At 45.5% G+C, this 15,898-nt stretch overlaps 2 protein-coding genes across 2 annotated transcripts; one reads left to right on the top strand and one right to left on the bottom strand.

Annotated features, from left to right (window-relative positions):
• Positions 1 to 2,981: 2,981 nt before the first annotated feature.
• LOC133914517 (IQ domain-containing protein IQM1-like) lies at positions 2,982 to 6,216 on the top strand. Its single transcript, XM_062357619.1, has 7 exons — positions 2,982 to 3,232; positions 3,651 to 4,338; positions 4,454 to 4,542; positions 4,659 to 4,746; positions 4,853 to 4,990; positions 5,102 to 5,296; positions 5,385 to 6,216. The coding sequence occupies exons 2-7, from the start codon at positions 3,688 to 3,690 to the stop codon at positions 5,916 to 5,918; spliced, it is 1,695 nt and encodes a 564-aa protein (XP_062213603.1). The 5' UTR covers positions 2,982 to 3,232; positions 3,651 to 3,687; the 3' UTR covers positions 5,919 to 6,216.
• Positions 6,217 to 7,716: 1,500 nt separating this feature from the next.
• Positions 7,717 to 12,673, bottom strand: LOC133914507 (carbamoyl-phosphate synthase large chain, chloroplastic-like). The gene is made up of 3 exons (XM_062357609.1): positions 11,251 to 12,673; positions 9,776 to 10,471; positions 7,717 to 9,588 (listed from the first exon to the last, which is right to left on the bottom strand). Exons 1-3 carry the CDS (start codon positions 12,529 to 12,531, stop codon positions 8,050 to 8,052), a joined length of 3,516 nt encoding a protein of 1,171 aa, XP_062213593.1. The 5' UTR covers positions 12,532 to 12,673; the 3' UTR covers positions 7,717 to 8,049.
• Between the last annotated feature and the right edge of the window lie 3,225 nt (positions 12,674 to 15,898).

Below are 15,898 nucleotides of genomic sequence, written 5' to 3'. Positions count from 1 at the left end.
TTGTAAGGGTATGTTGGTTATGTTTATATGCTGACACATATGTGTCTAGGTGGAGGGTGCATATGTTTTAATAAACCTTGTGGCCTCTTACTAATGGCCCAATGCATAATCCTTGGAATCATGTTATTTATATGTACCCTATATAGATTAAGTTTTGCGAGTACCTTCATACTCAGCTGCTCTACAAATTTTGCAGGTGAGGAAGAGACAGTGTTTGGCTACTTCACTCCTTCCGATGTTAGTGGCGGGAATGAGTAGGCAACTACTCTGATGTCGTACTTTTGGGGTAAAACCTAAGAGCATATGGCTTCACCCATCTTTTATTGTCTTTAGCTTTTATTTTCACTGCGTAGTTTCTCTTTTGGCTAAGAGTTTATCGGTTTTAATATCATCCTAGATCTCTTTTGCTGTAAATTGTTAAACTTGTAAATGGTTAAGAACTTGTAATATGATTTAATTACTCGCTCTTTATTAAGCTATGTTATGATTGCTTATATTGGAAAGGCATGTGTTCCGATTTTGTGCAAAAAAATATGTGCCGAGACTACCGGGATGATATTCTGGTTAATCGTTGAAGTCGTGATTATGTAGATGATCGACTTGGTGATTAACTAGAATATTATTTGGAGGGTTCCCCCACTCTGGGTTCTTGTTGGTCCAAGATAAAAATTGGCCCGCTTTCTCAGCTCAATCACACATCACAGGAGGCGAGTAGTCGAGGGGACCCTCCCTGTACGGGATAGGCGGCCCACCAAATCTATCGATGGAGTTTGTCGTCAACCACACGGACATTGTACTCCCTGAGCTTACCATGGCAGGGGCTACAATAGGGCTACAAGCAAAGGGATTATGGGGCTTCAAGTGCTCTAGGTTAGGCAATGTAATGCGGCGGTTGGATTTGGGAGGCTCATCGGCAACAATGGCGTGAGGTCACGGGAATATGAAGGCGGCGGCGGGAGCTGAGGGGAATGGGAGCTAGGGATTTGGGAGCAAAGGGCGACAGCATGAGCTCGAGAGCGGATTAAAAAAGGTCTGATGGCTAACTCAGCGCTTCAGTGCCACATCAAGTCCCAGTCAGCAGCGAAAATCACTCAAAACGGTGCGAGGGGTGAGCTAGAAACAGGTTCGCGAGTTGGAGGACTTAAGATTTCTGATTTCTAAGGGGTGATTTTTAAACTAATTTGATAGTTGAGGGATAAAAATTGGATTTTCTTTTTCTTTTAAAAATACATTCAATCTTCTATTATTTGTGTTCCATACTTTTTTATTGTTTTATATTAGACTGATTCTACATGTGTAGTTACTAGTTTTAGAAGGAGATGGTGTGAGACTAATTGATCGGGGCAATATCTATACTCTATATAATTCACCAGTTGTGACTGATCTAAACAATCTTCACCGTCCACCAGAACTGATCAAATGGTCACTATACAAAATTAAACCCCGTTTCTCTTTCTAAAAATACATTTAATCTTTAATTATTTGCTTTTCATACCAAAACATCTAATATTTGTTTTTCATACATTATAAAAATACATTCATTTTTTTATTATTTGTCTTCCGTACTTTTTAATGGCTATATATTAGATTGATTCTATGTGTGTAGTGTGTAATACGTGTACAGTTACTAGTTTTTAAAGGAGAAGATGGTACGAGACTAATTGATTGGGTGTTTTCAAATTTACATTTTTTTTAGTATCTATTTACTCTGACGATTTTTGCTTTCGTGATCAATCACTTGAAAGATGCATGTGGAACGGTTTATAATATTTTATTACTCCTACCAGAGAAGTTGAGAGTAAAAAAATTGCCTAACGAGACTGCAACTCCTCTCGACTGACTAAACAAAACAACTTAAATTAGTGCTAGATCATAGCAGCCAGCATGACAGTGATAGTATCTAATATAGTACTATTACGACGACGAACAAGAATATAACGTTGAGCATATATAGCTTTCAACGATATATTGCCTAGGGTGTCAATAATCACACCCTCCTTGGAATTAAGCCTCCAATAATTGAAACAGTTGTCAGAAATTCGATAATGATAAACAAGGAGAATCCAACATTTTGCTCTCAGCTTTACAATGCGGAGAACATTTTGCTCTCCGGCCCGGGAAAACAGGTACTAGGTTCATGGATATATATACATATATTTGCTTTTCATCTCAGTCACTGTATGTTACCATGTTTCTTCTTTCACATTATTATCTGAAACTGGTGTGCTGGAGTTGGCCTAACAACATAGATCATAAACAATTTGAATTTGAGTGCAAAGAACAAAGTACTGCTATAGAGTTTTGATTTAGATCTTGTTCCGCAGAACTCCCCATCTCATATTAACTTAGATTTGGTGTTTGTAGTTAAATATAAAATAATTTAAGTATACAATTTTAATTTAAAATATAAACAAGATAATTCATCTAAACACCTCTAATGTACACTCAACTTCAGTTTCACAAATTTTTAAAATCATAGATATCTTGTTTTAAAAAAAATTTGAGCCCCAACTCTGTCCAACAAACCTTCTATTAAGACTTTGTGACAACATACCGAGTAGTACTGCCCGCTACGGTACGTTTTCGTCTAACCAATTTATAGACGTGCTTCCAAACATGGCGAGAGTCAAACTTTGGATTCTAGCACGCGGTAACTCTTCAGTCCAGCAAGCACCAGCGGAACGAAAAACGACTGCAACACTGTGGATTGTGTTACTATACCGCGGTTGACATCTTCAATGGCTGAACCAATCAACCGTCCTTGACCCGCAGTACGGATCTTCATGCCAACTTGAATGCCCTGCTTGCTCCCAAACAAGCACAAAGTTTCCCGGGAACGAGCTAGTAGCGTACAAACCGGCTGGGGACCAGGGAGGAAGGAAAACGCAGGCACGCACGCGTCCACGCGGATCCTTCGTCTTCGTCTTCGTCGTCGTCGTCGGCTCCGCTCACGCTCAGCCCCAACCCCCGCGCGCGCGGCAACGACCGGTCACTCGGTCTGAGTCTCCCCCTGCCTCTCCCTCTCCAACTTGGACTTGTGCTCTCCGACTCCAACAAGCCCCGCTGTGTGTGTATATATATATGTGCGCGGCTCCGGCACTGACTGCGCAGCAAGAATTAACCAACTGAGCGAGCCCAAACAGCACAGCTCCATCTGCATCCCGGTCGCAACCGCAATCCATTGCGGTGTCTTCTCAATCTTTTCATCCTAGCTCCTCGCTGCGCGCAATCGGTACGCCACAGTTCTGTGCGCTGCTTATGATTTTTTTTTACTTCATCTTTCAAGTATTTCTTGGAGTTCTTTGGTATAGCTAGCTGCTGATACTTGTGAGGGGCTGAAGAGTATTTCTTGGAGTTCTTTGGTATAGCTAGCTGCTGATACTTGTGAGGGGTTTCAGCCCCTGGAGCAGATTTTGTGAGTGAGTGAGTGATGTCTTGTGATTTGTTTGCTCTCCTCCATGGAGCTTTGAGTCTCTTGGTTTTGGTTCAAGTGTCACCTCTTTTTGTTTTGTTCTTATTCTTGTTCTGACTTGTGAGGATAAATAAGCCCATGGTTTTATAATAGGAGAGGCAAATCATTTTAATTTCCTTGTGCTGAGATAAATTAAGCGAGCAAGCTAACCATCACCCTGCTCGTGATTGGCCTGCAGAACGGAACAATCGGCTCTGCGCAGAGGCAGCCGTGAGATGACTCTGAGGCCACTCAACATAGAACGCAACCTCCTCTCCCCGAGGCCGCAGAGCCCCCGAGATGGCGCCTGCACGCCGCTGAGGTCACCGCGGGTGTCCTGCAAGAACAGCAGCAGCCCGTCGTCCAAGAGCCGCAAGATGGCGCGCGGCGGCCTCGAGCGGTCGCTCAGCTTCAAGAACTGGGAGGCGCAGGCGGCGGGCGAGCTGGAGGCCGCCAGCCGGTGCGGCGGCATCAACGGTGCGCGGCCGGGGACCCTCGCGCTGCATCAGCAACTCAGCCCCAGGAGCAGCAGGCAGAGCGACGGCGCCGTGGCGGTGTCCCCGGCCCAGCAGGTCCTCCTGGATTACTTCTCCCCGCGACCCCGGTGCGAGCTCGACGAGGCCGCCACCAGGGTGCAGAAGATCTTCAAGGGCCACCGCACCCGGCGGAGCCTCGCCGACTGCGCCATCGTCATCGAGGAGCTCTGGTGGAAGGCGTACGAGTCGGCGTCGCTGAACATCAAGTCCATCTCCTTCTTCGACGTGGAGAAGCAGGAGACGGCGGCGTCCCGTTGGTCCAGAGCCGGCAAGAGGATCGCCAAGGTCGGCAAGGGCCTCTCCAAGGACGACAAGGCGCAGAAGCTAGCGCTGCAGCACTGGCTCGAAGCTGTAAGGCCTCTTTCTTCTTGCCTCTGAAACCTCATGCTCTTAACCTATCTGTCTTCTTTTTTTCATCACCAAAATGTTTCTCATCTGTTTGCGGTGAATCTTTGTGCTTCTTCAGATCGATCCGCGCCACCGTTACGGCCACAATTTGCATCTGTACTATGACATCTGGTCTGCGAGTTCGAGCACTGAACCCTTCTTCTACTGGTAAGCAGACTGTGAAGAAGTGCTCAATTCCTCTGAGTTAGTTACCTTCCGTGCTAAGAGCAAGCAGATGTTGGTCTTGTTGTTCCTGACAATAGTTCCCCTCCTTGTATTTTCAGGTTGGATATCGGCGCCGGTAGAGACTTGCATCACCCGAAATGCTCACGAAGCAAGCTTTACTCACAACTGATCAAGTACCTCGCACCAGTATGTGCCCCCAACATCCTTCTCAAGATGTCACGGTTCTACCTGCATGTTGTAGAAGTGTGCATTTTACAGAGACTGACTGATCTGAGTGTTACTTCAACCGCAGAACGAGAGAGCAGCGTATGAAGTTGGTGTGGAGGAAGGGAAGCTACTCTACAAGCAAACTGGAACTTTTGTGGACACAAATGAGGAGTCCAAGTGGATATTTGTGCTGAGCACGAGTAGATCACTATACGTCGGACAGGTAGTTAATTCAGAAATTACACTGCCATTTTGTGTTCTTTCGACGGTTCTGGGAATAATTACGCGGTGCAATGTTTCGGTCCTAAGTGTTTGTTTCATCTCCTGTGAGCAGAAGAAGAAGGGAGAATTCCAGCACTCCAGCTTCCTGTCTGGGGCAGCTACAACAGCTGCTGGAAGATTGGTTGCCAAAGAGGGTGTTCTGAAGGCGATATGGCCGTACAGCGGCCACTACCTCCCAACAGAGGAGAACTTCAGAGAGTTCATCAGCTTCCTGGAGGAGAACAATGTTGATCTGGCCAATGTCAAGGTAAAATATTCACCATCAAACCACATTGCTTGTCTCACAAATATTTTCAGGGATTGTTCTCTGACAAACATGTGTAACGCATTTTCAGCGATGTTCGGTCGATGACGACGAGTACCCATCGTTCAAGAAGACAGACAAGCCAGCGGAAGAGGCTGAAGTGCCCACTCAAGATGCACATGATGAGACCCTACAGGTTGAACTGCCTGAGGTGGACATTGTGAAGGAAGTGGCTGACCAGGCCGTCGGCGACGACGACGACAAGGCTGAACCGAAGATGATGGCCAGCCGACCATCGTTCAAGTGGTCGACGCCCACCGGCGCGCGCATCGGCTGCCTCCGGGACTACCCGGCCGATCTCCAGAGCATGGCCCTCGAGCAGGTGAACCTTTCACCTAGGGTGGTGCCGTCCCCGAGCGCGAGCAGGCTGCCGATCCCGTCTCCCCGGCCGAGCCCGAGGATCAGGCTGTCGCCGAGGCTGCACTACATGGGGCTGCCGACCCCGACCGGCGTCAAGCTCCCGATACCGAGCCCGGCGGCGGCCAGGCGGTCTCCCAAGCAGCAGTTCATGGGGTTCCACACGCCGGCGGTGGCGCTCACGCTCCCCAAGCACAAGGGCAAGTGATCTGGTGGCAGGCATTGCTCATTGCCATGGCTGGCGTCGCCGTAGCGCTGTTTTCAAAGGTGTTGCAGCGTCTTCATCAGTTAGTTAGAGCAGGGTTAACAATTTTGCTGTTTGTCGTCAGATGCTTCGAATTCGTTCTTTGATCGTGTACCATTCTTTTGCATGTTTGTTCTTCTTCTTCTTTGACCTGAGGTGCATGTTGTAAAGCAAAAACTACATGTCCTGTAAAGTCTTGACTCGCAGTTTTCAGAGATATGTAACTGCAAATTCTTTTGAATAAAAAAGATGTGTTATGTCATGGACTTGTGATGCTGAATGATCTTGATGTTAACTGACACTAGGACTCATGCTTCCCATTGGCAGCAAGAAGGTACTTGAGTACTTCACAAGAAAATTTCAGTACCCCTGCACCAGCTATTGTACAATGGAACTTGAAATTGCTTTAGATAATCGAACAGTCCATATCACCCACCGGAGATTTACACAGCTTATTATAAAGTTGGAACCATATGCTAGACAACATGCATCTTACACATAGCCATTGTTCACCATAAAAGCAAAGATAGAGTAGCATCAAACACAAAGCCAATTGCTAGATCTCCGCTCACACTTGGCAAAGATATTTACAGTGGGTTACATTTGAGCTGTGACCGTAACATGGTAACTACAGCTCTCCCAAAAGGGAAAGGCAAAAGCAAATCAAATCTTCTCCCCCAAAAAGCTAAAGACAAAAGCGAATCGAGGCCCCTGAGAAGGTCAATTCAGTTGCGTCACCTGGGCTGGAATAATGGAAATCCGCGGGAAACAAGGGCAGGAGACGAGTTGCTCGGAGCGTGTTCCTGACCTTCCCTTTTTCTCTGTGGTTGACGTTTTGCTTCTTGGGGATGGACTTCTGCTTTGTTTTTCAGAGCAAGTTGCAGGAGCTAGCCTGATTGTGACAACACATGTCTTGTCTACAGGTCTAGTGTGAACTTGTTCTAGCCGAATTTGATCTTTGGAGCATGCTGAAATTGGGGCCCTTCCTGGGTCCCAATTCCAATGTCTCCTCGTGTGATGTCGCGTTGTTTCGAGTCTCTTTTTTGAAGGTTTCATAATTAGGTTTGACCACATGGTCAATGTGAATACGCGTAAACTTGACACGAGCGGCTCTCGTCCCAGTCAAAGCTCAAAATGCCTTGCTGCTGCACGATTATTTAGAGGGATTATCTATCATGTCATCCGATCCCAACGTGTCTACGGAAGAGATGCCCAACGCACACGCTCCTGCTGCTTCAGAAACACGTGACCAAGAATTCGGTGCCATTTCTTTTTTTCTTAAAAAACTAAATTTATAAATATAATAATAATATCATCTTCAACAGATACTTTAAAAATTTATCTCCTATAATACTATTACAGCATCATCTATTTTTTTTTCATCTTCAACAGAGACGGTTTCCATCGACAAGTTTACCAATCAATGCTAGATCCTGCAACCCTGTAGCACTGAGAAAATCAATGTTCCTGCTTTCGTTGGAGAAGGATGCAGGATCGAGCACCAAATGTCGCTATCAACAAGGAAGCGGCCGGTTTTGCCGCTGCCGTTGGAGACGGCCTAACACTGACCGTGATTCATAAAATAAATCTTTCACGAGTCACAACTCAGGAAGCTTCAATGATAATCAATAACAACAATTTGAGAACGTATATGAGAATTACACGTGCATCGGATGGGTGTTACAGGTGGATTTACGTAGTGGTAAATAAACTGCAACATGAACCATCTCCTTTGTACTCGTAGAATCTTTTGATACGAGAGTTTGAAAAAAATAAATCATTATTATCATAGAATTTGGCGAGATGCATACAATACATATAAGTTGCACAATTTGGTGCCACAGGGATACAAAGTAAAATCTCCAGATGAAAATGGTTGTCATCAAAATGCAACTGGAGAGGCCTTATTCTGCGGCCACAATACCTTCAACAGCAATTTTGGCCACAACACTTGTGGCCAATGCAATCCCGATGCTTACCTTTGCGCATGCGGTAGGTGTAACGATGCTAATTACTAACAAGTAAACAAAATCTTGCATGGCATGGGTTTTCAGTTTGACGCCAGACAGGCATTACATAAAAAAGGAGGGCGCCTCTATGAGGCGGCTTGTGCTGCTTGCAAGTCCGGTGATGCATCAATAGTCTGGAAGTAATCTTGCAAGGCAAGAATCTCAATCGATTTGTTCTTCAAGCTCTTGATAGCATCCATGGTAGCTCGTGCCCCGTCCACGGTTGTAATTATCGGGACCTTGTAGGCAAGGGCCAGCCTGCGGAGTTGGAGGCCATCTTTCGAGTCAAGGGCATCACCAGAGCTTGTTATCACCATAACCTGTATCTGACCATTTTTAAGCATGTCTCTGGCGTTTGGTCGTCCCTCATGTATTTTCAGCACTGGCTCCACCGGGATGCCCTCAAGCCGGAGTACTTTGGCTGTTCCAGATGTGGCGATAATATTGAAGCCAAGATCCCGGAATCCTCGTCCAATTTCAGCAAGGTGTCGTTTTGTCTGGTCGTTTAGGCTAAGGAATACAGTGCCACTTAAGGTGAGCTTCTGCCCAGCAGCAAGCTGTGCCTTCGCAAAAGCACCAGAAAACTCATAGTCAATGCCCATGACCTCTCCAGTGCTGCGCATCTCTGGTCCAAGAAGAATGTCACAACCTTGGAATTTCTCAAATGGAAGAACAGCCTCCTTAACAGATACATGCTTAGGAACCACTTCTTTAGTGAACCCAAGCTCTGGCAAAGTCACACCAGACATGACCAATGATGCATATTTAGCCAACGGATGTCCAATTGCTTTTGAGACAAAAGGGACTGTACGTGAAGCCCGAGGGTTCGCCTCAAGCAGGAACACCTCACCAGAAGTAGAGATAGCATACTGGCAGTTCATCAGCCCACAGACATTGAGACGCTTTGCTAGCATTGTGGTCCATGAACGGATAATGTCCAAGCATTGGGCTGAGACTGTTCTAGTTGGAAGGGAACATGCTGAATCACCAGAGTGGATACCAGCCTGCTCAATGTGCTCCATAATTCCACCGATCACAACATTCCCAGCTAAGTCAGCCAATGCATCAACATCAATTTCAACTGCATCAATTAGATATTTATCTACCAAAACAGGTCGTTCTGGATCTACTTGCACTGCAGTTGCAAGGTACTTGATCAGTTTTTCATCGTTGTACACAATCTCCATTGCCCGTCCACCAAGAACATACGAGGGCCTGACCACAACAGGGTAGCCTATTTCTGAAGCAATTGCCAAGGCATCAGACTCACTTCTTGCAATCCCTCCTTTAGGCTGTTCAATCCCAAGCTCTTCAAGAATTGCATTAAATCTTTTTCTGTCCTCAGCAGCATCAATAGAATCTGGTGATGTACCCCATATCTTCACATTCCCTGTGCCTGAAGCAGACACCATATTCCTCTCCTCTATATAGCGTTGTATAGGAAGGGCAAGCTTTAGAGGAGTTTGCCCTCCAAATTGCACAATTATACCATCTGGGCGCTCCAAATCGAGGACATTTGATACATCCTCAACTGTCAATGGCTCGAAGTACAAACGATCACTAGTATCATAGTCAGTTGAGACTGTCTCAGGATTGGAGTTCATCATAATAGTCTCATATCCAGCCTGTAAAGAGATGAAAAAAATATTAGTATCATCAAAAGTTATAAAGAAAAAAAGAGGGATGTATAACAGACTGTGATTGACTAAGAAAACTTGCAATATGACCTTGCTCATTAAAAGAATCCCATTTATATGGAAACGGACAATGCAACTGAGGAAAAAGATGGAAACTAATGATCCAGAAACAAACCTCTCGAAGAGCAAACGAAGCATGACAACAGCAGTAGTCAAACTCGATGCCCTGGCCTATGCGATTAGGCCCACCACCCAATATCAACACCTTCTTCTTACTGGTTGGAGCTGACTCACATTCATACTCATAAGTAGAGTACATGTAGGGGGTGTTGGCTTCAAACTCAGCAGCACAGGTATCAACACGCTTATATGTTGGAGCAATACCTAATGCCAAACGACTCGATCTCACATCGCTCTCTGAAGAAGATGTCGCAAATGCAATCTGCTTGTCACTGAAACCCCTCCTCTTCACTTGATAGAAATCATCTTTCGACAACTGATCTAGGTTCCTTGAAATAAGGAACTGCTCAACATCCACTAGCTCCTTGAGCTCTGTAAGGAACCATTTGTCAATGAAGCTAATTTCATGGATGTCTTCAACCCTCATGCCTTTCTTAAAAGCTGCGTAAATAGCATGGATACGATCTGGATTAGGTACCCGTAAGCTATATTTTATCTTTTCCCAGTCCCAGTCAAGTTCCTGGATAGGCCCACAACCCCATCCTGCAAAGCCAGTCTCTAATGAACGGACAGCTTTCTGGAAAGACTCCTGGAAGGTACGTCCCAGTGCCATTGCCTCCCCAACAGACTTCATCTGTGTGGTTAATATTGGCTCGGAGCCAGGGAACTTCTCAAATGCAAAGCGTGGTATCTGCATTGTAAATGCAAGGTGAATCAGAAAAGCAAATCAGTAAAGTTGCATTAGCAGTACAAGTACAAACTGCGAATGATGAACATGACGAACATGTCTGAGGTACAAACATGGGTTTGTAAGAAAACCAGAAAATATGTTTAGGAATTAGGATCAATGTAAGTGATTAGATTATCATTTGATTATGTTAGAGCATATTCCAAATTGTAAATGCTTAGATGCAGTCCAAATAGCAGAGTAATATGCTGCGGATAATGCGATATATTATATGAGAAGATAGCCATGATCTAGAACAATTTACAGATAAAGACAATGTCACTGGTCACAGGTTATGCTTTAAAGATTAAATATCAAGGGAAGGTAGGAAATAGTCAACATACAGATCTCCGAGATGTGCACATAACATAGAGAAACTGTTGATTGTGAATTTGTGATGTTTCGGTCCTTATTTGACAAATATGTGAACAACACTCTGTTGTATTAGTAGTAGGTAGATGCCAGTGCAAATACTACAATTCCTTCAGCCTACCAACATATTCGACACAGCCAGACAACACATGAAACACAGGATAAGAAGTCGGACTTATCCTGTTTAATTATCTTGATATTATACTTGCAAAATCAATCATTACCAGTTGATAGATGATACCAAGGAGTGAGCAAAGGACATACAGAAAAAGTTCATCGTTGTAGTTAATTGTGTACTGTAGATGCATATTGCAGCGAAGCTTCACTTGCACAATTTAAAGAAAGCTGAGAAACAGAGATAAAAATCATACCTTTGTGACCACATAATCAATGGAGGGCTCAAAGCTCGCAGGAGTCTTCCTCGTGATATCATTGGGAATCTGGTCCAAAGTATAACCTACTGACAGCTTCGCAGCCATTTTGGCTATCGGGAACCCTGTGGCCTTTGATGCAAGCGCAGACGACCTGGACACCCTGGGATTCATCTCAATCACCATCACCTCTCCGTCTGCAGGGTTCACCGCGAATTGCACATTGGAACCACCACACTCCACACCAATCTCCCGGATGATGGCCACGGAGGCGTCCCTGAGCCTCTGGTACTCCTTGTCGGTGAGCGTCTGCGCAGGTGCCACCGTGATGGAATCCCCCGTGTGCACGCCCATGGCGTCGATGTTCTCAATCGAACAGATGATGACCACATTGTCGGCCATGTCGCGCATGACCTCCAGCTCGTACTCCTTCCACCCGAGCAGGGACTTCTCCACGAGCACCTGCTGCGTGTGCGACGCGGCGAGGCCCGCCCTGCAGATGTCCTCGAACTCGGTCCTGTTGTAGGCGATGCCTCCGCCCGTGCCGCCGAGCGTGAAGGCCGGCCGGACGATGAGCGGGAATTCCCCGATGTCCTCTGCGATGGCGAGGCACTCCTCGAGCGTGGTGCCGATGCCAGAGGGCGGCGTCTTGAGCCCGATGCGGTCCATGGCCTGCTTGAAGAGCTGGCGGTCCTCGGCGGCGCGGATGGCGGGCAGGGAGGCCCCGATGAGGCGCACCCCGAGGCGGTCGAGCGCGCCCGAGTCGGCGAGCGAGACGGCGAGGTTGAGCGCGGTCTGTCCGCCCATGGTGGGGAGCAGCGCGTCGGGACGCTCGGAGGCGATGATGCGCTCGACGAGCGGCGGCGTCATGGGGCCGATGTAGGTGCGGTGGGCGAGGTCCGGGTCGGTCATGATGGTGGCCGGGTTGGAGTTGACGAGCACCACCTCGTAGCCCTCCTCGACGAGCGCCTTGCACGCCTGCGTGCCCGAGTAGTCGAACTCGCACGCCTGGCCGATCACGATCGGGCCCGCGCCGAGAATCATAATCTTCTTGACGCCCGCCAGTCGGCCGCCCTTGGTCGGCGCCGCGGGGAAGCGGCGGACGGTGACGGCGGGGTCCTGGCCTGCGGCGCCATCTGAGGAGGCGGAGGCACGAACGGAGAGGGCGCGGCGGGGGAGCGCGCGGCGTGTGACCAAGACGCGGGGTAGGAGGTGGCGGTGCTGGCGGGCCTGGGAGTGGGAGGGGCGGAGCTGGGACGGGGTGGAGAGCGAGGTGGCCATGGCGGCGCGAGGGGGGTTTGGATGGGGATGGAAAGGGCGTGCGTGGCTGGGGAGGTAGGGTTTTTTGTAGAGCGAGCGGATTAGGGTGGTAACCAAGGGGGAAGGGTTTAACCCCGCCCCGCCAATTTTCTATAATTTGCGGGATCGGCGAGGGTTTGCTTTGTTTACTCTCCTCAGTCCTCTCCTCCTAGCAGCAAAAATAAATCTGAAAGAAGACAAAATTAAACAAAATTAGGAAGATTCGAAGGAAATCTGAAGTAAATTTACTGTAGCGCGCTTCAAGGGACAGGGAAATTTGAAGTAAATTTACTTAGTTCGTGGGAGCTTTCTAACTAATAGTATATCTAAACTACTTAAAGTTGTCACGAAGTGCCATCTAGGTTTTTAAACTCCTACAATACATATTTAGACCTTTAACTAAGTAAATGTAACACCTGATGTCCAACTCCTTTAGATCCTCTGGACATACCAAATTGGAGCCTACATCAACTGACTTATTCCGATGCCTCTTGTTAGGTACCAATATCATGTGGTCATTGCTACTCCTATCGTCTTGCCTCAAGTCTCGCCTCCCATCTCTTCGACGGTAGGGTTATAAGGATATGTTTTGTTTCAACTTTTGATTCAAAATCTAAAACGAAACAAAGAACTTGATTCTAGATTAAATTCTTAGATTTCAAAGCTACCTATACATTTAGAATTCACCTTCAGGCCTATAGGTGTTTATGTGGATAGTAAGAGACGATAATATGAGGTTTCCACTAGGGCTATTGTAGATATTATATACTTTGTCCATATCAAAACCAATCCAAAAACCAGGATATCAGAATCTGCTTCTCCAAAGCCCATATCCAGAATTAAATTTTGAAAAGCAATAGGGAAAACAATTTAGCCCCTAAGCAACAAGGCGGTAAAGGAGGTTGAGCTGGTAGAGAGAAAAGAGAGTGGAAGATAAGAGAGAGACCATCACAAGGCAGCACGCCTCGTAGATAGTTTAATTTTGATTAAGAAGGTTTGGATCTTAGATGGTACATTTAGCATGCTTAGGGAGATATCAAACTGCATTATAAGGATTTAGAAACGTAGGTGACACTCCGAATAAATTAGGAACCGTAGGTGTATTACTTTTACCTAAATTTCTAAAAATCCCACGAATTAGAAATCGCATCTCTAAACCATTAGATCAAAATCAAACAAACGTCATCTCAGGGCCAATCCGACGTTCATAAAAAATGGACTCGCACTTAACAAAAGGGGCTTATGCAACTTATGAATTGCAAAATCGATCTTAGAGATGCCATTCAAAGATAGACGAGATGATCGACGTGTGGGCCTGTTTCTGTTTAGCAGAGAGAACATGTGAACACGCGAGCGGCGCGGTGGGCCCGGCGAGAGCGCCGGCCATAAAGCAGGAGATTGATGCCAAGACAGTGAGGTAATACGCCCTGATGGTCCCTCTAATGGATAAGCCCAACAGGACTGCCATCCAAGCTCTTATATATTCAGCTTGTGCCACCTGAAAGAGACACTTTTTAAAATTTTCTTGATCTTATGTAATTCTCTTTTTTTTCTGTCTATCCTTCATATATTGAGAAATCGAAAGGTTGAAAGATTTAAGAACAAAGTCCAATTATGTAAGATTAGCTTAACGTTTTCGATTATGTGTCTATCAAAATGAGTCCATCTGTGTTTAGAGTAATCAAGGAACCCAGTAATGCTAGGCTTCGCAATGCACTTGCCTATGTCCTGGTTTTCAGGAAGGCCCTTGCCTCCAGTTACTTGAGTGTTCAGTTGGATCCATGTGCCATTTTTTGTCACAAGCTGGCAAGGGCTGAACAAACAGAGTGTGAGGTGCGTAAACTAATTATATATCATAATATAATATTTTAGAAAGAAATATCATGATATAGTGGTACAAAAACTAATTAAAAGCCATGAAATAGAATAACAGCAAGGACCCATAAAACAACCTAGTTCTTGAAGGAAACTACGGCAGCTCATTGGAGTCTGCGTGAACATTTTATTGCATAGATACAAAGTTTACATTTGTATAGATTACAAAGAGAGGAAGAAGAGAGATAAAGAGTAAAAGAAGTGAGCTAAATGGAAAACCTAGCACCCCACTCGAGCATGACGGAGCGATCTACTGGACTGTTGCATTGGTGACCAAAGCACAAGGTCTTCATGGCAGCGCATGAGTCTGCGTGAGCATTTCATTGAACGACAACCGAGTTAGTTTCATCGTCATGCCGAAAGGCTGGCATTCCTACACTTCCAAATGTTCCAAAGAACAGCAATAATAAAAAGAGCTACCTATCTTTGATTTAGTAGGCTGGAGTTCTTGCAATAATCCGTCCCATAATTGTTCTATGTGCATGCACAACATCCAAAGGGAAAGGAAAACCGAGTGTCTGCCAAATACTAATAGCCCTAGAGCATTGTAGAAACAAAAAAGATGTTATGTCTGAACAAACAATCTTCAAGTCAAACCAAGAACTTACATTTGGGATGAGCGAATTTTTCCCGAATATTGCAAGCGAAAGTATCAATTGGTGGTTCTGGTTGGAAGGTGAGATGGTACAGTACTGTGAGGAGCTCGGGATCATACAATTTGTACGCAGGACACGCTCATCATGGATTCTAGAATGAAGCTCAACTGATTGCATAAGGACATGTAGTTCTTGTAGATCAGTTTCAGCAACATGCGTTAGACAGGGTTCAAACTGGAGAATTTGTTTTTACCCAGTATATCCGGTTTATCGGATCTACCGGTGGACACCGGTAGAAAAAGTTTACCATATTTATTGGTATTTTATTTGATTTTTTAAATTTTGTTTAAATTTTATTTAGTATATCTGATAAATTATGTTTACCGGTGATTCGGTAAATTTTATTTTCCGGTAAGAAAAACCCTAGGTTAAGCGCAAGTTCAAGAGCATCACTGCCATCTGTATTAAAATATTCGATCTTTTAGGGTGGGTAAATAAAGCTACGACCTCCACCATAGATCAACCCAAAACACAGTCATGGATCTGTTCCCATTGAAGATTTTGGTATCTTGACGGAAGGCAGGTAAAGTGGCATGAATTAGTGACAGACGCAACGAAGTTATTGAGGAGCAGAGACTGATGTTCTTCAGTTCCTCCTCCATCTCATCTCTCTCTTCTTCTCTCTTGCAAAAAATGGAGAGTGAGATATAGGGGACAGGGCCGTCCCAGAAAATTCAGGGGCCTATGCTAAATATTAAATTAGGTTCTAATTTTAACTACCAAAATAGAAATGTTAATTTTATATAATATAATTGTACCACTGACAAACATGTTGCTTGAAAAAATGTCTTCTTTCCTTTTTTTAAGACCCCGACACA

Source organism: Phragmites australis, chromosome 1, assembly GCF_958298935.1.
Source record: "Phragmites australis chromosome 1, lpPhrAust1.1, whole genome shotgun sequence".
Classification (NCBI taxonomy): Eukaryota; Viridiplantae; Streptophyta; class Magnoliopsida; order Poales; family Poaceae; genus Phragmites; species Phragmites australis.
Note: the sequence above shows the minus strand (reverse complement) of the source record. Positions and strands in the feature narration are given on the sequence as shown.